This window comes from Barbus barbus (genome assembly GCF_936440315.1).
Source record: "Barbus barbus genome assembly, chromosome: 31".
In the NCBI taxonomy this organism is placed as follows: Eukaryota; Metazoa; Chordata; class Actinopteri; order Cypriniformes; family Cyprinidae; genus Barbus; species Barbus barbus.
The window spans coordinates 16,500,935-16,526,712 of NC_136759.1; the positions used below are offsets into that span (position 1 = coordinate 16,500,935).

General features: G+C 38.9%; 1 protein-coding gene across 2 annotated transcripts in view; it reads right to left on the minus strand.

The window, feature by feature from the left end:
• Positions 1-744: 744 nt before the first annotated feature.
• Positions 745-25,778, minus strand: part of plekhg2 (pleckstrin homology domain containing, family G (with RhoGef domain) member 2) — a 42,452-nt gene continuing 17,418 nt past the window's right edge. For both annotated transcript variants that reach the window (XM_079387940.1, XM_079387941.1), the window contains 16 exons: positions 18,467-18,567; positions 11,569-11,635; positions 10,426-10,472; positions 9,123-9,273; positions 8,794-8,925; positions 8,506-8,688; positions 8,296-8,388; positions 8,096-8,182; positions 7,911-7,944; positions 7,724-7,816; positions 7,535-7,633; positions 7,259-7,303; positions 6,595-6,837; positions 4,845-6,381; positions 3,691-4,753; positions 745-3,551 (listed from right to left, as the gene is read on the minus strand). In XM_079387940.1, the coding sequence (XP_079244066.1) occupies positions 6,827-6,837; positions 7,259-7,303; positions 7,535-7,633; positions 7,724-7,816; positions 7,911-7,944; positions 8,096-8,182; positions 8,296-8,388; positions 8,506-8,688; positions 8,794-8,925; positions 9,123-9,273; positions 10,426-10,472; positions 11,569-11,635; positions 18,467-18,567 (1,143 nt within the window). In that variant the 3' untranslated portion in view covers positions 745-3,551; positions 3,691-4,753; positions 4,845-6,381; positions 6,595-6,826. The remainder of the gene's footprint in view (positions 3,552-3,690; positions 4,754-4,844; positions 6,382-6,594; positions 6,838-7,258; positions 7,304-7,534; positions 7,634-7,723; positions 7,817-7,910; positions 7,945-8,095; positions 8,183-8,295; positions 8,389-8,505; positions 8,689-8,793; positions 8,926-9,122; positions 9,274-10,425; positions 10,473-11,568; positions 11,636-18,466; positions 18,568-25,778) is intronic.

The following is a 25,778-nucleotide window of genomic DNA, read 5'->3' on the forward strand; positions in this document are numbered from 1 at the left end:
ATATTGGCACAAAATTAGCTCCATATACCCATGCGTGACTGGGCTGAACTCTGATGCTCTTGTGAGTCATAGAAAAACATCCCCATTGGAGGAGCCAACAAAACTGAAAGTACGCTAGGTTGACTTGACAAGAGATTTCATTAATGTTTAAGAGATTTTCATAAATGTTTAATAAATGAATAGACGATGTAGTGTTAATGTGGTTCTTATAAAAATGCCATTAAATACATCAATAATTATGCGCTATGAATGCCTTTATGTTGTGCATGCTGAAACTTACAGGAGTGAAATCCTCTCGACAAGAGTTTAATTCTGCGAGCATCCTCTTAAACTGTAAGCCGATTATTGCTGCACTAAAACAATATGGTTTCGCCTTTGCTAAACAGTCTGTTAGCTAACATGCACTATTTAGCTAACAGTAATGCAACATGTTTATTTATTAGTCTGTAAATGCAGTTCTCGGATTTTTCAGTTTGACATTAGGCTATGAACTACTTTTTACCTAGCATTTAGAAAAATGTGACATTGATTCTTCTGGCCCTATGCTTTTTCCCTCCTTTTAGACACACCCATTCAAAATCTACTATGATATCACAGCAAAATACTGTTTTTTAAAACTAAAAATAAAGTTGTGGTAATAATGGCTCAATCAGAATTAAACTATGCAAGGTTTTATTTAGGTACAAATAACAACACATTTTTCATACAGTGTGAAAATCAGGGATTTTTTTTTTTGTTGTTGTTGCTGACAGTAAGTACAGAGAGCAGGTGTGAACATCTATTTTCTTTGCACCATTTCTAGCAGGCGTGGTTTGGAGCATAAAGGCCTTAGGTAAATAAATCTGACATATACGTTTAATTGGCTTAAGCATTCATTGATTGTGACAATCTCCTTTAGAAATAGACAATGTGTTACATTAAAAATACATTAAAAATGAAAACAAAATCAAGAGTCCATTTGATCAGTATTACCTTGTCTTAGTTCACACCAGAATACTTTTCTTGGGTGTGATGGAATGCTTTTTCATTGTGTACAGCAAACATTTTCATCAATGCAAAATATCAGATCAGATGTTTTGATGTTTGTATTGACAACAATCAAAGCAGCAATTCATGTTCCCTTGTTTTCAAATGTATTATTAACCAAATCCATATAGAACACTGGCAATAAAAATGTATTTTAAACATACACGAGAATGTTTTGTCTGAAACACACTATTTTCTAGACACGTCTGGACCACATTCGAGAAAAATGTGCAAAACAAAGAAACAAGAGTTAAGTGCCAGAAAACAACTACTTCATAAATAAGTTCTTTATATATCACAGCCAACTGAAAGCCCTTAATGACACAGGCTTTAGTTCTATTACATATAATAAATTTGCATATGACAGAGTCTTAAAAGCAATAAAATAATTACTGCCAAATATAGCAAAGCAGTCTTTTACTAATGTTTTACTGGTATCCTGGCCAGGAAGTAGGGTTGAGGGTTAAAAAAACAAATAAAATCACTGACCATAGCATCAACTGGCTGACACCCGTATTTTATAGTCCATGATTTTTTTTTTGTCTGTGTAGAGTGGACTTGTCCTAAGCTGACTCCTCTGTTACATGCTTTGGTGCCAGATAAAGTGTCTTTGAAGAACGAGGCACCATACCAGACCCCAGGAGTACACCACTCAAAGCCTTTTGCAGTTCTGCATTGAGAAGTTGCAGCTATTGATGCTGACCCCTCTCCTGCTCTGGCTGTCTGCTACAGGGGACAGTGTCTGAGTCAGGCTGACTTGTGCATTGCTAAAAGATGCTATCCTCCCACTCCTGGCAATCTGCAAGTTGACAGTGGTGGCATAACTGGTTTTTAATGTTGTTTTGGACCCTTGATTAGGAATACTTTCTTCGGTAGGGCACTGAATGGGACTCTCTCTCAAATTTGGGTCAGCTGGAGCGACATAGGGACAGATCAGGGTGCTCCGACAAGTCGATTCTACATTCTCTATGTCATCTTGCTCTGTCTCGGTGCAGGACAAAGCATCAGTTTCAGTATTGGGCTCTGTGTTGTATTTAGTCAACATATCATGTACATCTGGCCAGACGATGCTTGTGAAATGTTTTCCACTATGACTGGTCCTTTCAGTTGTAAGTCTAACAGGTGAAAGTGGGCCAGGGCTGATAGAAGATGGGCTGCCACTGTATGAACCCCCATGAGGACTTGTAAATCCCAACTCTGAACCCACTGACCACCGTCCACTTTCTGCCCAAGACCTGCGTTCGTGTCTAGTTGGACTGGGTGGTCTATCCCCTAGAGCAACAATGGGCAAACTGGCTCCTCGTAGCCACCTCTGGCTCTGAAAGTTGGTTGCTGAACATGAAGACATACCCACTGGGGTAGGAGAGATGATTCTGGTGCCTCTTTGTGTAGAGTTTGTTTCCACTTTTGTTGGAGAAGATGCATCTGTTAATGAGGGATTCCTTGGCTGGGGATTAGCAAAGCCCCATACACTTGCAGGAATGCCAATAGGGGGTGGAGAGGTGATTCTGGGACTCTCACAAGGAGATAAATAACAAGCTGATGTTGATCTTGAGATCTCCAAAGAAAGAGGGGTGAAAAAGCCACCTTGCCTGGGGGCTCTGGGATTTGGTGGCTTTGTTACCAGATGACTGGAGTGGATTGGAACAGGTGGAGGGGAGCAGATTTGGGTGACTGGAGATGGGCAAATAGAAGGGGACTGTACACGGGAGCTAGGCTCAGAGGACGGAAAGGGACAAGCAACCCTGTTGTGCAAGGTTGTTCTTTGAGGATCATGGAAATGAGGGAGTCCACCCGTATTTGAGTGTGGTGCTTTTTTATGGTTAGTGGCCCACCCGTTATTATTTAAGCTGTTGTTATTGTTATTATTACCATTTAGACTGGTGTAAGAAGGCTGTTCAAGAGCAGCGGAGTTTAGGCTGTTAGCAGATGGAGCTGAATGGAGGCTAACTGGAGGTGCAGGGGATATTGAGCGTTGACTACGGTAAGGAGGAGGGGTCTGAACTGTTGCTGGACTAGATCGAAGACTGTTCGATCTGAATGGGGATGGACAAGACCTTAGGGGTTGACTTCCTACCCCGGTGCTGGATGTACTTCTAAAACCAGACTCCGCACTTGAGTCCAAGGTGATGGGTTTGGGTGATGGTGACCTTAGCCTTACAGAAGATGTGGGCAGAGGAGAGGAGCTTACAGGTGGGGAAGCAGTCTGAAGATGTGCACCTCTCTTGGCCATGGTTTGGGAAATTGTCTGACTGATGCAAGAGGCAGCAAGAGACTTTGTAAGAGCTGATGCCGTTGAGGACAGTCTGGTGTTCTGGGCACTTCTAATTGGAGAGGGTGATCGCATTTGGAGGTTTGGGCTAAAGGCAGACGGTGGTTTTGCATCTAATGGATGTTCACAAACAAAAGGAATGTTTGAAGGCTCATCATTAGGAGCCTGGGGAAAAGATTTTCTATGAGAAGAAAGGCCAGAAGTTGAAGTATCCTGAATCTGTTCCTCAGTCCGCAATGATGTATGTGGCACTCTAAAATGCAAGATAAGACAGATTAAAATGAAATCAAATACTAACACTGCTGTAATATAAACTACAACGTCATAACTTAAATATCAATTGGATACACCCTATTACTACAGCTTGATTTGTGACATGCTTAGCAGACTACCTCTGAGCAGCTGGAGATGATGGATTCCAATTGGTGAAGGGACTTCTCTTTCCTGTGGCAGAGGGCAGATTGGAAGGTCTTTGGCTAGTAAACCTTGGAAGCTCATCCAAAGGAGGTCCACCTACAGGGGGTGTACAGGGTGGGCTCAAAATCTTTGAATTATTGCTTAGGTCTTCTTTGGATTTAACATCCAGTGGACTACTCTTGCTGCATGAACCAAGCAGAGGCATCAGTTGTGTAGGGCTTGTTGTAAACTCCTGGGCTAAAGGGTATGAAAGCTCTGATCCTTCAGAGATAACTACAGTGTTTAGAACACAGGGTGCTGGCTGTAATGGGGGACATTCACCAACTTCGCTAACAGAGGACACTACAGGTGTTATTTCCTCCATGCTAGTGGTTTCAATTTCAGCACGGTCCTCCTTGGAATTTGAATGTCCTGTATGTATTTCATCTTGTTTATCATCTATGGACAATATGCTTTCAAAGTGTTGTACAGTTAAGCCCCTTTTCTCCTCTACACTGTGAGTCTCTTCTTCTAAATGTTTAATGATTACTGGGTCAATAAAAAGTTCCCTACTTGGACCAGAATTGCTCACAAAAGCAGGGTTCTCCTCTTGCAATATCGGTCTTTCTTCAGTCCTATTTATTGCAGTGGATTTCTCCACAGTATATGAATGGTTCTCCTGTATGGACTGTAGTACATTGTCAGCATGCTCGTCCAATGGAAATCCAGCTAGTTTGGATGGCACTTCTGGCTCAGCTTGGACTTGAGTTCCAGCGCAAGTTGACAAGGATTGATCTCCTTCATATGGTTTAGACTCACATTTTTCTAAGGAGCTTTCTCTATCAGAGACCTGTGATTCCATAACAGTTGTTAATATTTGAATTGAAGTAGCAGAGGATTCAGCCGATGAAAAATACAGTGAATTAGATCCATTTGTTGAGATCTCATCTGGGGGCCCAATGAGATTACAATCATTTTCTTGGTGATATGTTCTAGACAGCTTCTCCCTTAAAATGATGTGACCAAAAAGTTCAGTAGGTGTTGATACTGAAGATTCTTCTGCAACAAACAACAGGCAACATTTTAAAATAATGAGTAGAATAACATCACATGAGAACATAATTGAATTATATATGGATTATGAACTCACCCGTGGGCTGATTTAGGATCCTTATATCCCCCTGGTGTAGCTGTACTTGCCGAGACTTGGGTGAAGTGCTCCCTTTTCCCTCCACTGGCCATGCTCCCCTACTCACTCGTGTTTTCTTCTGGTGTAGTGGTACTTTCATGCTGCTTGCTTTCGCTGTGTACATGCGTGCAAGCATTTGCACTTTATTAAGAATCTTTTCTGAGTTTTCTACCAAGCATTGATTGACTGGTCCACCCTCAAAAAATCCTAAATCTGGTACCTCTTCCATTCCTTCATAAAGGGTACGGCTACACGTTACCACCTTGCCATGACGAGACCATCGGCCAACTTTAATCTGGCTGGGAAGGCTATCCAGGTTTCCATTAGAGGACATCCTAGCTCTTGTTCTACTTCCATACTGAAGAGATGTATCCGCTGTCTCTTTCGTCTGCAGATTAGATATGTCTGAAGTTATATCTGAAGTGTCTGGATCGCATTGTGAATGATCACGTTTATGCTGCACCTGGGTTGTTGTGCAATTTAGGAATGCCTTGTTTTCCTTGGAAGCATCTGTATCTTCACCACAGCTTTTTTCTTTTGGGAAAGGGACTTTGAGAGAGTCTTGGCCAGTTCTTTCTTTCTCCTTCCAGAGTTCCATACAGGGACTGAACTCATAAATGTCTTCATCCTTTTTATCTGCAGTCTTGTTGCTTAAGAATTCTTTTTGTTCTTGGATAACATCTGAATGTGAAAGAGGAATGGCTGTATCAGCAGACTCCTTGTGGGTGAAATTCTGGTCAACTTGGTCTAATGTTGGAAGTAATGAAGATGCTGCATGAGTTTCAACACAGTCTGAGTGGCTACTCTCAGACTCAAGTAGACTGTCTTGGCAAACGCAAACATTGAATCGAGACACCGAATCCTTCACTAATCCAGCAGGAATATGAGAGAAGCTGTTTCTTCGGGATGTCTGACCCTCCTCGACACCTGCCTCTGCTGCCTCATAATAGCTGCGTATCTTCTCAATTATTTGCTTGTCACTCTTGGTTAGTTTTTGCTCAGGTTCTGCTTTGGGGACAAGTGAGCTGTCAGTTGCTTTTAATGCAGTAGCAACGTGAGCACAAGCTGACTTAGCCACACATGCTGTATCATCAGTGTTTTTTTCCAAATTATCAGATAGATGAGGTTCTTCACTTTTACTGACAGAGTCCTCAGTGTCTTTTTCCCCCTTTTCATCTGTGACATTCACCATTTCGGGTTTGGATGATTCTCTATGACTGGGCTCTGGTAATGTCAACTCTCCTGATTGATTCACTTCTTTGGAGGTGTGCAATTGTGATGATGCTTTCTCAAGCTCCTCTGGTGGAGCAACATTTGCTTCACAGGATGGATGACTGTCCTCTTTTTTGTCTGAGACATCTACCAGAGTTTCTTCTGGTTCTGATCTTTCGGTATCGTTGGTCTGATGTTTATTTTCATCCACCTCAGCTATTAGTGGTTTGGATTCATCTAACTGTTGTGGCTCTGATGGCTGGATTTCCGGGGATTCTGGAGTCAACTGGCACAGTGGAAAACAAAAGAAAAATTAGTATTATTAGTAAAATGCCATTTTCTTATAACTAGAATCTTACATTAACAAATTAACAGCATTATTACTACTAAGTCACTAATGTCAATGTGTATACCAATAGCAATGAAGCATTGTGTTGAGTTACTACAGCAATTACTGTCTTGGCATATTGTTTTAGGTGTCAAAATGTGCTATATGTACCACTTCAGATGTTAACTCTGCCATGCCTTGTCGAGCACGGCTCTCGTTAATGAACTGCATGATTTCCTCAGTAATGGACAGTGTTGGTGGTGGAGGGAGTGGGGTCATGTCATCCTCGTCCTGACATAAAGCCAGATCATCACGGCCAGATTCAACTTCAATGACAGAGGATGCCAGAGTGCTGGTACTGCCTGATGAGCCCATGCTATCAGCCTGTGGGCACAACTCCCCTTCACTGCCCGCCTGAAAACCCGTTAAATGGACAGAGGCATAGATATATAAAAATTTAAATAATGATAAACATTTTATCACAGCTGTGATACCAAAAGTATAAAGAAAACCTATTGTTTCATGATTGCATTATGTTGCAAAAATTATATAATTAAGATTGTACGATATGTACTATTTAATGGAAGAAAATGAAATTCTGTCACACCTTCAAAGAACCTGGATTCCATGAGCAGTGAGGCCATGGCAGATCAGAAAGAGAAAAATAGACACAAAAATTATTTTAATTTTTTCTTTTTTTTATAGACTATTACATTCTTAAAAATGTATATCTCTTTTCATATTATGTTTACTTTTCACATTCACTTTCAAAGCAATATCACTGATCAAAGAACAAGATAACAGAATTATAGTAAGTGAAAGAACTAAAGTCTACACTCACCACTTTGCTGAAACGCAGCTTCAATATCTTTGGCAGGTGCTTCAGGTATATAAAGATTAGATTTTAGACTTTAAACTTTACAAATTTAATTTGACATATCTGCCAGAGTACAAAGTAGAGTACAAAAGTACAAGAATTTGAATTTGGTTCCAGCATCAATATAACTTAACACTAAATAAATAATAAATAAACATATAAAATAAATGCATTATGCAGCTGTGTATATTACTCAAAATATTTTTAATTTTATGCCTTTAAAAATATATTCACCAGATTGTCTCCTCCCACGCTTGTATGGCAGGTTAACCTCGAGAAGGAGTGGAAGGCTTTTCTTGGCTTTCTCAGGGGTGTAGATGAACTCTGGTGGCTCTGTCAAGAGTTATGAAGTTCACTTTTATGAGTATTTGAAATAGTGTGGTTTGGCATTTAATGTATTCTAATGATCACTACATGACAGACCTGATTGCCTTCTTCCTCTGTGGTAGTTATGAACATCATCCAGTCGTGGAGAAGGCATTGGTTTTCTTATTGGCTCCTGATCAAACTGTGGGGCTAAGTATGGTACAAAACATGAGTAATCCACAGCCAGTCACACTCACTGCCATAAGCGACAGTTGAAAATGACAAGAATGCAAAGAATACTTACACTGACAGAAGTTGTCACCAAGAACCTGCCTTGCCTGGAAAACATGTTATTAATAGATATTTAGCGCTCTGGTGTCCATCTGTAAACTATGTATAACTGAACTAACTGAACTCAAAATGTTGGTCAATTTTGACTGTACATTATCCTGGACACGATGCATAGTTTGACATGTAAAAAACTCTTACTTTTTGGGGTAAGGATGCAGGATGGTTTTCCACTATCATCCTTTTGAGGTAATGTAGCCACAGCCGCTTCTCCTCCTGGTTTTTAGCCTACAGAGAAGTATAGTAAGGTTTTAAGCTTTTCATTACTATAATTTTCATTACTATCACAAAATGTTCCAGTAATGAAGTTATCTATCTGATGTGCATTTTAAATATTTTACCTGAACAATGTGTTGCTGTTTTGGGATTGTTTGGTCGGACACTTTAAAACAGAGGGGATCCTTCATGTTTTCAACTAAGAGCAGATTACAGCACTTGAATGGTGAGAGGGAGAAAGAGAAAAACATGAGTTTATGTAAAATGCTATACTCCTACTGCAGATATATAGTAGATTTAGAACTGAAATCTGATCACAAATGATGATGACGTACAAAGATGTGAGTGCTGTATATGAAATGATCCAGCCTCTTCTTGGCAATGAGAAGCATTTTGTCAAAAAGAAAGAATGCTCTTTCCTTTTTCACACGCTGAACCCGGAAGGAGCCTTCAAGTACCAGCTCTCCAAAACCACTGAGTTCAGGCCCAGTCCAGTTCAGCAACAAGCTCTCAATCTCCTATAAAAATAAGTAACATTTGCATTTGCAAAATAATTAATTGCAGAGTTACTGAATATTTGATTCTGTGAAAAGTCATAGGGAGCATTTGATGGCTGGGATTACCTGCAGTCTGACTGCGTGTTCCTGTTTCCTCTTCATGTCATTGATGTACCAGGCAACTGCTGTCATTGTTATAATGGCATCTTCCACCACCTCGTACCCAGGATCACTTTTATCAAAGTGTTTGGATAGTTCCTACCACAAGGGAGCGACAACAGATCAGCTGTACAGTCTGACAAGTGTTACTCGTCTGTTTTAAAGTTTACTAGCATGGCCCCATTTGCCCCTGCTAGCAGATGCCATAGCTACACCATCTTCCAGCAAAAAACAACATTTTGAAAAAAAAAAAAAAGAAAACCAGGATCAGATTTAAAGCATTGTACTCCACTGACCTGCAGCAGGAGGTGGTATTTAAGAATCCTTTGCACTGGTTTCAGTAGGTAAGTCTCCAGAGGCAATGAGTGACACAGAGTGGCCTGCCTTTCCTGGAAGAAGCGCACCAGGCTCTCATTCTTCATGCAGTCCCGCAGGACAGTTACTGAGCTGGATGGAAACAGGGAGGAAGACATTTAAGCAGGGTGGTCTACTGGGAGACTCATCAGTTTGGCAGCTTTGCCTGACAGCACCTTATCTTATCCTAAGACCTGCAGTAATGCATGCATCTGCATTCAGTCTCTGAATATACAAATACAAATATTTGTTTTTGTGCAACCTCCTGTTTCTTCCATTTCAAACAAATGTGTTTTTTTTTGTTTCACCACCATTAGATGCCTATATAATGAGTACTGCCTTGTCAAATCTTTATGATAAATATTCTTTTAATACTTGCAGAGTTATTTGCATTAACATGTAACAGCTAATTCTCTAAAGGTGGATCAGAATCAGCTCTAGCAGAACATCTGCTGCTGCTGTACCAGAGGCCCATGGGAATACTAAGAGAGGGGTTGAAAACTATTTCCAAGTAGTCATCACCCAAGCATGTTTGCCTCTGATATGTCTAATTTTTCTACTAGACCTATAGCTAACACTGACTAATTAAAACCACATGACATTCATCAAAAATATCTTACATCACTGTGGTTGACATCTACATCACATGATTCTAATTATGCTTTCCACAAAAATGCCACATACTTTTATCATTATGCAACAGAGCTTTCAGTGATACATGCGGGGCAATTAAGGATTTTAACTATTTCGGCAGTTCAAAATGCCATATATACAGTTAAAATACGTTTTTTTTAAAGTATACATTTAATCATTAGTCATTTGTTTTGTGTCTCTAGTAATCAACAAGCTTGTATTTATTTGATTAAAATGAAGTAAAAACAGTAATACTGTGAAATATTATTGCATTTGTATTCAAATATATTTCAAAATGTAATTTATTCCCGCCATGGCAAAGCTGCATTTTCAGTTTCATTACTTCAGTCTTCAGTGTTACATAATCCTTCAGAAATTATTCTAATATGCCGATTTGGTGCCCGAGAAATATTTCTTACTTTTATCAATGTTGAAGACTATGATAGATTTTGTTTTCAGAAATACATTGTAAATGTCTTTACTATATTTTTGTTTAAACTTTTCTCAATAAAAGTATTCATTTATTCAACACACACAAAAATCCAACCAACCCAAACTTTTGAATGGTACTTTAATAATAATATCAGAGGAATAGAAATATTCTTCACTTACTTGGGGTAATTCATGCAATATATGGTGTAAATGTCAAAAGCTTCACTCTAAAAAAACAAAATCATAAATTATTGTTACAACTTCAAAGATAATTCTATGAACAAAAGTGCACTACTAACTATGGCCATCAAAAATATACAGAGTTCAGAGTTATGAAACCAGACAAAAATCTAACAGATGTATAAAAATGGCACAATCTAGTCTGGCATTTACTTGGCAATATGTGGGAGATTTTTCCACTAAATGTTTGTGTACCAAAAACAGAAGCAGTACCAAGCCAATCAAGTGAACCCCATCATCTGCTTTGGCAATGGCCAGTATACCCTGATCTGACCAGATATGGGCAGCTCAGCAGATGCAGAGTTACAGTCACTGAACTACATCTGTACGAGCATGTAAACACATCTAATATGTTGTGCTCGATTTGGAGCCTGATATCTAGTCTAGAGGCACTGCTTGATTTGGAACAAGTTTTCATTTTTTTGATGTTGCAGAGATTATGGGGGAAAAAACTTGACTTTGAGACTCTGCAACATTAGAGAAGGTTCAATTGAGATAAACTCTCAAAATAACCCACCGGTAATGGCTTAATCGAATGTACTCTCTGCTTCCTAGGCCAGCGCTAATTGATCCTAACAGTGGCCATTTCAGCAGGAGGTAAACATTGGGTCTTGGTGCTTGAGATAGAGACATAGCCTCAGGCGATTTAAAGGTAAAGAATGATTTCCTTCTTCCAAACCTTGAAACAAATCTTTGCAGAAAGAGCCATGAGCACATTCGACCTCTCTAGCACTCCAAACAATGATTTCCTTGTCTGGTTCCCATCCCAGCCTGGTCTGCTCATTGTTGTGTCATTGTGGTGTGGAGACAAGAATGCCAAAAGTGTCTGCAAATGCACTTAGCTGACGTGTGCATGTGTTAAAAGTTCTACGCTGTTTGCTGATATGTTTAAGTTTCGTTTCACAAAGTCCATCTGTTTTTCTGGCCCAAACATATCTGTGTGCTTCTGCCATATTGCCAAGCGATGGCCCCAAGATTACAAATGAACAAAACTGGATTTTACTTAGACAACACTTCTAGAATGACATGCATTAAAACACAAACTCCTTGTCTTGAGATATGTGCATTGTGTCATGTGCTTACCCTCTCCACAAAGCACTCTGCTATTGCTGCCGCATGTGGACTACGTTCCAGATCTTCTAAAAGCTCACTGTAAAAAACAAGAATCGAGTCAGTTTTGGTGTATGACACATGTATTCCTGCTCACATATTCTCACAAAAGCATTTGCAAGCTGACAAATTCATCGAGTGGAATATGAAGACCAGTTTTCTGACATGAGACTTGGACTATGTCTTTGTCTAAATGATGTTATTCCCTTTCTGAGGAAGCATCTGGGACTGGAGTTTCAAGAGGACACTCTTGACTGGAATGGGCTCCAACTCCGGCCTGCGTTTCCAAACAGCATTCATTTCTTTTTAGACCAAACCATTGCTTAAATGCACACAGATGGGATACTTCTCATTTTGGCTCAATTTCCTCCAAACATACCCCAACATCCCTACAGTCAAAAATGAAAACCTTTCTGCAGTGCATTCTGCTAGTGGGGAAAAAGTCTCATTTCAGGTAGTAAATCAATGGAAAACATAAATTTTGAATTATATTGGCTAGTAACAGTGTCTGGAATGCAATAAAGGAAGCTCGGGCTTGGTTTAGTGAAACAATCTCTATTGCACCTCAAACACGAGATGAATCAAATGGATTTTCCCTCAGTGTTATGGAGTTTGATATGATCTCTTGGGGCCAGTGGGACTTTTTTGACTGAGGATGAGTGGTTTGACATTCCCTGACTGTGTTTTGAAGGAAGGGTAGAACGAAAGCTATATGACGGCTCGACCAGGCATGCCGTTTTTCATTCAGTCCATTAGCGAAACTCCAACTGTCGTTCCCAAGAGGCCCCCAAACCGCCAGGCTGGTCAGTCTCGAGGGAAACCCTCCTTCCATATCGTGAAAGAAAACAACGTGACACTCTCTATACACTATGGACTTTACTTCATGTGGCTGAGGGGAAAAGTTCGGAAGGAAACCGCAGCACTCCAGCCTTCATCATCCTCTCTTTCCCTCTGAAGACGAAATTAATTTAGTGGCTGACCTTTGTGGTAGGGGGACTTCACTGTGGTTATAAAGGAAATTGAATTGAGTTCATGCATGCTTTCTTGGATTGTCCAAAGAGCTTGGTGTTCGAGGTGCCTGTAGGGATGGGATGTTCCCGAGCGATGACTTGATTGTCTTGAAAGGTGTGGCATAATAACGACACATAGTTCTGTAATTTGGAATTGTAAACAATAAAGACGTTACTGTCGATTCAAAGCCACAAGTATCTGCTTTCTAGTCTGAACTGTAGTAGATAAGTTGGATTCAATTAGATCTTGGCAAATCTTGTGAGGTTTTGGCCCTTTCTCTCAAATCCCAGGAAAGTGTTAGCGGACCAATAGTTTGAGACTTGAAATATGTGTGTTATGTGCATGCTAAATACTTTCCCAGGCTCTTCTTTGCCAGATACAGTACATACAAAAGTGTTTGCGGTATTACTTGAGGCAAAATTAGAAATTTAAGACATTAAGACACCAGATTGGTTCTTTGACCATGTCAGAATTGGCTACTAAGACAAGTAGTAAAACCATACAACAAAATGAATAAGTCCAACTTATTTATTTTCAGGAGTTATGACCAAAAACAGGGAGTTAGCTGCAAGAGGCCCTGAATATAAAAAATACAATTCCCTTTGTTCCATTCAGTCTTCACCTCACCCTTTCTGTTTTTTGGACTCGACTCATAAGTTGTCATCTTGTCTCGATTCATACTCTCCTCCTCGTCTCATCCCTTTCTTTTGTCCTATTCCCACCATTCATCCATTAAGATGGTGTGTATAACTCAAACAGAAGTTCGCTACAGTATGGTTCCTTTCATCTAGCTCGTATTTCCCACAGAAGTCAAGCCTTTATTTTTGCTGGAGACACAGCATCATATGGTGGGGAAAATTCACACAGTCATTCTTCTTTTTTATGCAATATACAAATCCTCCGGACAAATCTACACCCATTATTTCTCTCAAATGAGATCAAAGCAGACAGTGAGACAGTGGGGAGACACGAGGACAGTGAGATGTGTGCTTCAGGGAAAAACTGTTTTGTCTTTATTAAGAAATAAACAGTGAGCGTTTACAGTGTTAAGGTGTATTTGAATCTAAGACAGGCCATGACCCTGTATGAGCACACAAAGGAGGTAAATGTTGTTGCTATCTTGCTTAAATGGAGGAAATCTATCTGGGCCATTGAGAGACAAAATTGTCTCTCAATGGTACCGACTGAAATGGTACACTTGATTTGTAATTGGCACATGACTATGGTGTCCTACTTTTATAAATCTTTTATTATCCATTTTTTAATAATAATTCTTAAATATTTTTTAAAAAGTAACAAATTTCATTAAAATCATTAAAAATCACTAAAAATTATTTGGAAGCCTTTTGAAAATTCATTATAGAAAAAAAAAGAAAAAATATTTATGCATACTACTTATATGATTAAAAATAAAATATTATGAAAATTAATTATATATACATTCAGGTCCATAAATATTGGGACATCGACACAATTCTAACATTTTTGGCTCTATACACCACCACAATGGATTCCAAATGAAACGAACAAGATGTGCTTTAACTGCAGACTGTCAGCTTTAATTTGAGGGTATTTACATCCAAATCAGGTGAACGGTGTAGGAATTACAACAGTTTGCATATGTGCCTCCCACTTGTTAAGGGACCAAAAGTAATGGGACAAAATAATAATCATAAATCAAACTTTCACTTTTTAATACTTGGTTGCAAATCCTTTGCAGTCAATTACAGCCTGAAGTCTGGAATGCATAGACATCCCCAGACGCCAGGCCTCTACTGCAACCGTCTTCAGTTCCTGCTTGTTCTTGGGGCATTTTCCCTTCAGTTTTGTCTTCAGCAAGTGAAATGCATGCTCAATCGGATTCAGGTCAGGTGATTGACTTGGCCATTGCATAACAGTCCACTTCTTTCCCTTCAAAAACTCTTTGGTTGCTTTTGCAGCATGCTTTGGGTCATTGTCCATCTGCACTGTGAAGCGCCGTCCAGTGAGTTCTGAAGCATTTGGCTGAATATGAGCAGATAATATTGCCCGAAACACTTCAGAATTCATCCTGCTGCTTTTGTCAGCAGTCACATCATCAATAAATACAAGAGAACCAGTTCCACTGGCAGCCATACATGCCCACGCCATGACACTACCACCACCATGCTTCACTGATGAGGATCATGAGCAGTTCCTGTCCTTCTCTTCCCATCACTCTGGTACAAGTTGATCTTGGCCTCATCTGTCCATAGGATGTTGTTCCAGAACTGTGAAGGCTTTTTTAGATGTCGTTTGGCAAACTCTAATCTGGCCTTCCTGTTTTTGAGGCTCACCAATGGTTTACATCTTGTGGTGAACCCTCTGTATTCACTCTGGTGAAGTCTTCTCTTGATTGTTGACTTTGACACACATACACCTACCTCCTGGAGAGTGTTCTTGATGTGGCCAACTGTTGTGAAGGGTGTTTTCTTCACCAGGGAAAGAATTCTTCGGTCATCCACCACAGTTGTTTTCCGTGGTCTTCTGGGTCTTTTGGTGTTGCTGAGCTCACCGATGCGTTCCTTCTTTTTAAGAATGTTCCAAACAGTTGTTTTGGCCACGCCTAATGTTTTTGCTATCTCTCTGATGGGTTTGTTTTGTTTTTTCAGCCTAATGATGGCTTGCTTCACTGAGTGACAGCTCTTTGGATCTCATCTTGACAGTTGACAGCAACAGATTCCAAATGCAAATAGCACACTTGAAATGAACTCTGGACCTTTTATCTGCTCATTGTAATTGGGATAGTGAGGGAATAACACACACCTGGCCATGGAACAGCTGAGAAGCCAATTGTCCCATTACTTTTGGTCCCTTAACAAGTGGGAGGCACATATGCAAACTGGTGTAAGTCCTACACCGTTCACCTGATTTGGATGTAAATACCCTCAAATTAAAGCTGACAGTCTGCAGTTAAAGCACATCTTGTTCGTTTAATTTGAAATCCATTGTGGTGGTGTATAGAGCCAAAAATGTTAGAATTGTGTCGCTGTCCCAATATTTATGGACCTGACTGTATATATTTTAATTATGATGGCCCCATAGTTGTGATGAAATTATTTTTTTCCCCATAAGTTAGTGTGCTTGGTTACTTAGGAGACAAACTTAAGATAAAATGTGACGTGTAAAGAAAAGAAAAAACAAACCTAATATCACTTTTGAGCAGAATATTTTTTTGTCATTTTAAATCAAGCTGTAATTTTTGTCAAATTATGCAAATGCAAATGCTCACCAAGGCTGCATTTGTTTGATTAAAAAATATAATATTGTAAAAATGTATTACAATTTAAATAACTGTTATTATTCCAGTGATGATAAGCTGAATTTTAAGCAGCCAGCCTTCGGTCTTCAGGGTCAAATGACCCCTTTAGAAATCACTGTAATATGCTTATTTTGGGCTCAAAAAACATTTATTATTATCAGTGTTCAAAACAGTTCTTCTTAATATTTTTGTGGAAATGGTGTTTTTCAGGATTATTTTAATGAATAGAAAGTTCAAAGTTCAAGTACAAAAAATAATAAATTTATTTGAAACTGAAATTTGGAACATTATAAATGTGTTTACAGTCATTTTGATCAATTTTATGTGTCCTTGCTGACACATAAAACCCATTTTAACACCCATTTAAGGTCATCAGAATGGGGAAAAAACATAAGGGTGTGATTACAAATGCTAAAATAAAACTAGAAAAATAAGAACTAGTGATAAGCTTTTAAAAGAACTATTGCAAAACACAAGAATGAGTCAGCAGTGGAATGTTTTCATCACTGCAAAATAGAGAGGAGATTCCCAAGCCAGCAAAATCAGCCTGTTCTGTTGCAGTCGCTGCAAAAGACAAATGCAGCATTCCAGTGCAAAGGCACAATTTACAATGCTTCACTATAACTGGACAGATGTCTGTGGGAACAAAATAAGTCCTGTCTGCTGTCCCAGGATGCACTGCTCGCTTGGCTGCACCCTCACTCTCTGACAGGTCATGTGTGGCTCGTTCACCACAGGGGCCTGAGCTCTACCTTGGAGCCCGGCTGCTTTGGCTAAGAGGAAAATGACATCTGTATGTGTCCTAAAGCTCTAACCGGTGCCAAGAAAGTAGACTCAACAGAATCATGTCTGAATACAGGGGCTACATTCCACAGCAATGAGCAGAGGGCTTTTAAGAGTAAGAACATACAAAGAGAGAGCCTTTGTGTGTTTAAATTATAATAAAGAGGGAAAAAACAAGGTCAGTCATTCATTTTATATAGTCTTAACAACTACAGAGGCACAAGAGCTGATTTAAGGGGGTAGTTCACTCAGAAATTAAAATTCTGTCATCATTTATTCACCATCATTGTCGTTTCAAACCAACATGCTGTTATTCTTCAAGTATATTCACATCAATCTTCTCAATAATGACAGTAAAGATATTTGCAAAGTAAAAAAAAAAAAAAAGATTTATATTTTCAAAAAATTTTCTTTTTTTTTTTACAAAGAAATTAATACTTTAATTCAACTGGGATACATTTATTTAATCGTAAGTGACAGTAAAGGTATTTACAATGTTACAAAAGATTTATATATAAAAGTTGCTGTTCTTTTGAACTTTCTACTCATTAAAGAATTCTAAAAAAAAACAAGTTATCACAATTTCCAAAATATTAAGCAGCAAAACTGTTTTCAACATTGATAATAATAAGAAATATTTCTTAAGCAAGAAATCAGCATAACAGAATGATCATATTATACTGAATACTGGAGTAATAATGCTGAAATTTTAGCTTTGCTATCACAGGAATAAAATACATTTTAAAATATATTCAAAAAGAAAACAGTTATTTTAAATTGCGATAATATTTCAAATTTTTTACGTAAATTTGATCAAATAATTGCAGCCTTGGTGAGTATGAGACACTTTAAACGCATACAAAAAAAAAGAGCCATTTAGAGACAAATAAATAAGCTTACCGACCCCAAACGTTTTAAAAAGTAGTGTAGTCATACAGTATGGACTGCTTATATGGTGCTTTTTTTGTCATTTTTGGAGCTTGCCAACCTGTGGATTCTACAAACAGTAAATTATGAAAGATCATTTATTTATAAGTGAACTATACCTTTAAGAATGGTATTCCTAAAAACTAATAACTCATTCTACTCATTACATGCCAATATAATCTCAAGCAGAGGCCAAAAGCAGCTGTGATGGGAAGAAAACTCCTGCCATTTTATTAAAGGAAGTTTTATTAAATAAGGTCATGAGGACACCCAAGAGTTTTTAAGATTTTCTGTTTTCAGCACAGCCGAGATCATTTCCCACAAGAGCTGGCAGTAAGGCGCCATGTTCAATTTCGAAACTGCCTAATGTCATTAGAGGGATGATGTGGAGTGGAGGTGAACCAAGAAAGAGAATCATGTAAAAACAGGACGTATGAGTGGCAAGTAGCAGTGACCCACCAACAGAAAAACCTCTGGGCTAAACGATGCGTACGAGTCTGAAATAAACACAGGGTGTCATTTGCAATAAACAGTGTGAAACAGACACATAACAAGACTGACTAAATTGTTCGGTGGACCATGCATGAACTCACAGTGTAATAAACCATATGCTGCACGTCTTTTAAAAAGAGCTTAAGTTATGACGACGGCTGAGAAAACGTCTCCTGAAGAGCATTCTAGATCAACTACAGCAGACCAGGGACAGTCTGCTGGAGTGCATCAGAAATGGTGTATACGCGCTCTTGGCAGACATCTGCACATTGTCCCTCATGGTGGGACAAACCAGGACCCAAGCAAGTCATTGTGTTCGAGACAAATTCAGCAGACACTGCTGCCACCCAGACAGACATCAAGAATAAAGACACCCACCTGTTAAACTCATAGATGTCCTCGATGTTGCAGAAGAGGGTGCTGACCTCCTCAGGTTTGAGAGGCAAGTCGCCACAGTCAATAATGCAGCCAAGATAGTCCTAAGAGAGAGAAAGCGAGAAAATTGAGCGTGGATGACCTCACGGAAATCATACTAGGCATTTTCACCCTTGAATTTGCTTTGCTTGTTACTGATTCAGAAAACTCCTGTGAGACCTGTGAAATTGTTGAAGTACCTCTATTCCATTGCATTTTCCCATTGCAAACAATGAGTTGATCCATAACTCATGGACTAAAAGAGACTATAAATGGTTTAAAAAGAGACTATAAATGGTTCCGACACAGCAGGACGTGACTCTTACCCCTGAATGATCTCTCTCGACACCAAGAATCGCTGTAATATAATTACCATGGACGCCACACTTGAGACCCTCAATGATCTTCAGAGTAAACATACAAAGCGGTGCAGGAAAGCAAAGCATGCAACTAATACAGTGGTTAAAAGGAGCCCCTCTAACAATATTTATCTTTTCTCTCTCTGCTCTTTCACCTCTGACCTCGAAAAAAAGTCATAAGCTGGTCTCATGAGATAACTGTCTGATCATCATGCCACGTAAAATACTGGCAGGTTTGGGCCGCCTGCTGAGGAACAGAGAATCGGGGTCACCAACTTTCTCAGTTTTGAAGTGGTTGGTTAACAATGAGTTAAAGGGAAGCATTTCCACTGGGTTAAAGTTTAAGGAAGATCTGGGTCACAGTGAGAAATGTAGGATGGAAGCGAAAAGGGCCAATATGAAATAGCAAAATAATTATGGTTTCAACAGTTTAGCCACAAGACGTAAATGATATTCATGTTAACATGATTTTATTGTAGCAAACCAAATTTCTGCATTATACTATTGTCCACAAGAATCGTTCACACAAAAATATTAAAAATATTAAGCTTACTGACCATGAAGTTTTGAACAGTAGTGTAACTATAAAAAGGTTACAGTGATATTGTCAATAAAAATCATAGACAGTAAAAAAAAAAAAACATCACTAAAAAAATACAGTAAAATAATGTCACACTGAAGACTAAAGTAATGGCTGCTGAAAAATCAGCTTTGAAATAAATTACATTTTAAAATATATTGAAAATGAGAATAGTTATTTCAAGTTGTAATACATTTCACAATATTACTTATTTTTACTGTATTTTTATCAAATAAATGCAGCCTTAGTGAGCATAAGAGACTTCTTATAAAAATAATAAATAAAAAGATTTATAATGGTAATTATACAATTTTGCAATCTAAAAGGACTAAAAGAACAACTTTACAGCTAAAATAAGATGCATTTTAGACTAAATGTGCTTTTATAAAATGCTTCACATTTTTGCATTTCAATCCTCAAAAAGGGGCTCCATTTACATCCACTGCAAATGCGTCATCATTTTCTTAAAGAAAATAAGAGAGTCTACATTGTTTTTTTGTGATAATCAACATTATGCCACAATACCCATTGAGCTTAACTTATACTAAACCCAGAATGTTTCTTTAAAAAAGATCTATAGCATAGCTTAATAATTAGCTATCATTTATCCTAAACCAACAACCTTGCTTGAAGTGGTTTTCCAACACTATAATCATAATAATGTTGCCATTAAGAAGATACATTCTTGCCTTAATGAGGAAAATGCGTTTTGCATTAAATTAGAAAGTTAATCATATTTTACAGCCTATTTTGTGTCCAACAGATGCCAAAAACCAAAATAGAGCAGAGGCAAATGGTCTCAGGAGTGGTCTGGTTCCTGGCTGTTGGGCTTGCAGAGTTAAACAGCGCTATCTATCAAGTCCGTTTATCGATGCCTGGCCTCATTAACCATTAATAACCAAGCCCTGGGACCAAAACCAACAAGTCAACATAGACAAACAAATTCCACCAGTCTGAAACGGACTAAAGTACGGGAAAGTGCCAAGAATGGCAGTTACAATCTCCTGAGAGAAACTAAGGACACTGGAGCCAACAAAAGAAGGCCACCAGGCAAAACAAACTAAAAAAAGACTCAAACTGAACTGCTACAATAAATAGGTACAAATAAACAAACCATATGAGTCCTGTAAGACAGCGGTCTGGCTTTATAAGGGGCTCTTTTAGTCAAGCTCTAGCTTTCCCTGTGCCTCTGCATTCCTGGACTGTAAAACGGTTCTGTTTGTTTCCAGAGCCACAAGGCGTCTGGGAAGGCAAACATGCTGAGGTGGGGGCAAAATGAGCCAGAAAATAAATGACTGGCATATTCAGCACCTTTACAAGGCAGGGGGAACACGGACACTGTAATTACGGTGATTTACACTCAGTCGTAGACCGGAGAGAATTCCCCTGAAGGAACGGTGCTCATGAGAGTGACACATGGCAAAACTGGAGCGCTAGATGAAGAGATGAGCGATGACACAGCTACTCGGGGAAGAGTGAAAATTCAGGAGGTGAGGGGAAATCCGAGGATTACAGTGAGTTATGAAAGCAGAGTGTGCAAGACAAGCGGGACCAGCCACAGACAAAGGAACCATAAGTTATGTGCACATTTTCTTGGCAGATGCCGTCTGACCCAAATGACTTACTACAGCATACATGAAGTGTGTTATGACAGCCAGTCTGGCAAAAAGAAAAACATAAATGTTTACATATGAGATATGGACCAGAACGAGAGAAAACACAAAGAAGAGAAGAGAAGAGAAGAGAAGAGAAGAGAAGAGAAGAGAAGAGAAGAGAAGAGAAGAGAAGAGAAGAGAAGAGAAGAGAAGAGAAGAGAAGAGAAGAGAAGAGAAGAGAAGAGAAGAGAAGAGAAGAGAAGAGAAGGATAGACAGCCAGACTAAAAAAGACAGACAGACAGACAGACAGACAGACAGACAGACAGACAGACAGACAGACAGATAGATAGATAGATAGATAGATAGATAGATAGATAGATAGATAGATAGATAGATAGATAGATAGATAGATAGATAGATAGATAGATAGATAGATGGATGAAGGACAGAGAAAAGAAAATACAAATAAAAGAAAAAGAGACAGATTGATAAAAGAGGGATAGAGAAAGGGCAGAAAAAATAACAGAAAAGAAAAATAGAAAGAAAGAAAAGAAAAGAAAGGACAGACAGAAAAGAAAAGAAAAAAAGGGACAGACAAACACACAGAAAAGATAATAAAAGAAATACACAGACTGACAGATGAAAAGAGAAAAAAGACAGAACAAAGAGAAAAAGAAAGAAAGAAACAAAGAAAGAAAAAGAAAGAAAGAAAGAAAAAGAAAGGTGTCTGCACAATAGAGAGAGCAATTGTAACATAACTTAAACACTCTCCGAGTCTTTGTCTGAGAAACTAGGTCATTTTGGAGTTTGGAACAGGAGTCGGCCCCTCTCTCTCGTGAGCAGCCCCTTCTCCATCTCCGCTTGTGCCCCAGAATGGGGGCTACAGCCAAGCCCCCCTCGTTCCCCAATTTCCTGTCCTATTTGGCTGAAATGCAGCTGACACAAAAAGGGGGAATCTCTCAGTCTTGCTCCCCTAAACGCTCCCCACATCAACACACACACTGGAGCTGAACCCACCGCACCTGAATGTCACCAAACAACACTTCACAAACTAATAATAACCCACACAAACACCAGGCAAAACAAGTCACCCACAGCAAAGCCGTGCACTGTGAGCTCACACGCTCATCTCGTTTCCAGCTAGCTTGACATCATTCTTTGTTAGGCTTTCTATCAAAACCAGACGGCTCTTACTAATAGAAGCTGAGCCCGGCTCGGTATGACTCCAATCAGACATCATCCACACATATCCCAGAGTCAGCACTATGCCCCCAAAACCATCCACCACTCAGCCTCCATTTTGAGACCACAGATTGATAAAACAGCAGCATTCCTCGGCATGATCCACGTCTTTCAACAACCAATTTATGGCTATTTGATCTGAAGGCATCTTTTCATAAAGCGGCATAAGCTTGCATGTCTTCTCTTTTTATTGGCTTATGAAAAGCTCGGCTTCAAATAAACCATCAGCAAAAGGAGTAACATTTCAGGCATTCCCCAACCTCCGGCCTGTGTACCCATGAGCCTCTGCAATCAATCAGTCACAGATACAAAGGATAACACACACATACTTCACAGTACACACAAGCACACCTGTTGGCTGGCACTGGCAATATTCCCATGAGTTCAAAGGCTGTTCACAATGACCCTGTCACTCATGACAGACCACTTTCACTTCTCTCTCCAGGCCCAGGCAACAGCCCCAATCAAGCTAAACATGCACAGTGTGTTGTTTTAATCCAGGTTTAAAAAGAAAAAAGAAAAAAGTGATGCCAAGGACCCCAAAATATGATGAGATTTGACTGGTTATATATCACATTTATAGTTACAAATTTATTAAATAATGTATTTTATATGGTTACTTCATATTTACATTATATTAACTTCACATATTTATGCATATCTTTTTAATTTAATTTTAATAATTTATTGATTTATTTAGCTTACTATTAATGTTAGATGCATAAACATTTTTTTAATGTTTTTATTTAGAATAAGTGTTGTCAATAGTATGCAAAACTGCAAATTATTCTTATAATCTGGATCTTTAGAAAGCAAACTCAAACAGTAATAAGCAAACTCAAACAGTAAACAGGGCATAACATGTCTTGGTGTGCGTCCATGACCCCCGTTGGAGGTCACAGTAGAGGTCTGATCTTCCAGCAACCTGTGCATGGAAATATGATGAATGTGTTGAGAAGCATCCACATAGAGTCTCTTATATTTACAGCACGCTCTGATTTGTGTGTGTGTGCATTTGAATTGCTGAGCAACAGCTTTCTTATTGTCCCGGATCAGCGCTGTGCATGCGAAAAGCAGCGCAGAGATGCGTTTGAAGTGACAGTCTGAATTTATTGGAGCTTTCATCCAGTGCCATGACCTCCTTTGCTCCACTTGAATGTGTGATGAATGGCACAACAGAATCTCACAATGATCACATTTTAAATCGCCGCTGGCACAGAGAAAGGGCTCGGCTTTCTCTGCTGTCTGTTATACGAGTACTGGATTACATACAGGGTGGGCTGCGGGCAAAGAGATATGATGGTAGAAATGCTGATCTGGATGAGCTTCTGTGACTGAGCAATCCTAGAGCTCAAAAGAATGCAGCACCACCTGGGTGGCTTTGGACCAGCAAAAATAATAGTATTCATTCCTCAGTCCAAGTCTTTTTTAAAGGGCACCTATTATGTAAAATTCACTTTTGCATGCTGTTTGAACATAAATGTGTGTTGGCTGTGTGTACACAACCACTCTATAATGATAAAAATCCACCTGCTCCTTTTTTTAATCCCCATAAATCATAAGCAGTGTAAAATGTAGGGGTGTAACGGTACACAAAAATGACGGTTCGGTACGTACATGATGTTTTATTAACAAGGTTCGGGAGGAGCACGATCAGATAATTTGGCGTAGGTGCAACTCATTTAGCTAACTATCCTAACAAGCACAATGTGTATAAATATGCAGCCTGACTACCTCTGTCCAATGACAGTTTTCCAGCATCGCTCCTCCACCCCAACTCCTCACTCCTAATCTATTTTATCCCATATTAGGGATAGGGGGAGTTCTCTGGGTTTGGGCCATATTCCGGGCTCAGAGCCCTCCCCCAGGACAGCATGCCAAAATATGCTTACTATTTGCAATCAGATTAGATGTAAGGGTGAGTTTGTGAACTTGGTTCTGACGTCACGGTTCAATATGGTTTCAGTACAGCAGGAGGGAAAAAAACTAAACATAAACATTTTTTAATTAAAAAATGGTTTACTGAACAAATTGCTTTTTCTTTAAATAAATTCAATTAATTAAAATTTTCTTAGGGATAAAAATCTACCTCCGCTTCTGCTCTAAACTATAGGGAGCCCTTTCACATAAGGTTACAATTAACAATAGAACCCAAACTTAAATTCAATTACTATAGCCTATTTTTAACTATAATAATCAACACTCAAATTAAATAATTGTTTTTAAATGAACATAGGCTATACAAATTATGTGATTTCTATTTTTTGTTGAAATATAATAATTTACAAAGTGGCTATCATAACTTGTTTCATGACAAATTTATTTAAACAGCCTACGTTAAATAATTAAGACATCACTAACAGGTAAAGTAAAATATATTGAAGTATATAGTCTAATATTTCGCAAAATGCTGTTCTCTAGACTTAATGTCTCTAGCAAGTAATGAGCAGTAGACACTGATGACTTGCCTGAAGTAAATTAAATGCTAAGTGACATTTTGTTTACAAGCTGCTTTTTTAATGAGGTCTTTCCATGGTTGAAGCACTAATTGCGTGATTACATGAGGGGTGAGATGTTCAGTTTGTTTCAAACTAGTATAAAAAAAGAAAGGGATGATCAGGCTCACTCGTGCATTGCGCTGCCATTAGAACTGAGGGGTTTATACAGTGATGTGTCTATCCACATCAAAGAGTGCCAAAATTGTATTTATTGTCTGAATTTCCTGAAAAAAATGGAACGCACGTGTTTCAGTACAAATACGTGTATCGTTACACCACTAGTAAAATGTGATGTCGCATTTTGTGAGTAATTTTCTGTTTTCATTTTATTGATTGGGTCAAATTAACAGCGTAGATAGCAGTATAGAGCTAGTTGCTAGGTGCTCGCTAGGTTGTGTTGTTCTAGGTGGTTGAGTGGTTTCTACGGTGTTGCTAGCTGTTTGTTGTGGTGTTTTGGATGGTTTCTAGACTGTTGCTAGGGGCGTGCTATGGTGTCCTGGGTGTTGCTAAAGTAGCTGTTCACTCTGGATTTTTAGGTGGTTTCTAGGCTGTTGCTAGGGGCTCGCTGAGGAGTCCTGGGTTTCTATGGTGTTCCTACAGTAGCTGTTTACTCGGGTGTTTTGGGTGGTTTCTAAGCTGATGCCAGGTTGTTCTGGCTGACTTCTAAGGTTTTGCTAACTGTTCGCTGTGGTGCTTTTTGATGGTCTCTAGGCTATTACTAGGTGCTCGCTAGGTTGTGTTGTTCTGGGTTGTTTCTATGATGTTGATACAGTAGCTGTTTACAATTGTGTTTTAGGGGGTTTCTAGACTTTTGAAGGTAGGTGTACTGAGTGCTTTCGAGTTTCTAGGGTTATCTGGATGGTCAAGTCAAAAGAGCCCACCTTGCCTCAAGATATTTCAAAAGTTTATTTTGTGTTCCACAGAAGAAAGAAATGCATATGTGTTTTAGAACAATATTAGAATGAGTAAATGATGACAGAATTTTAATTGTTTTTGGTAAA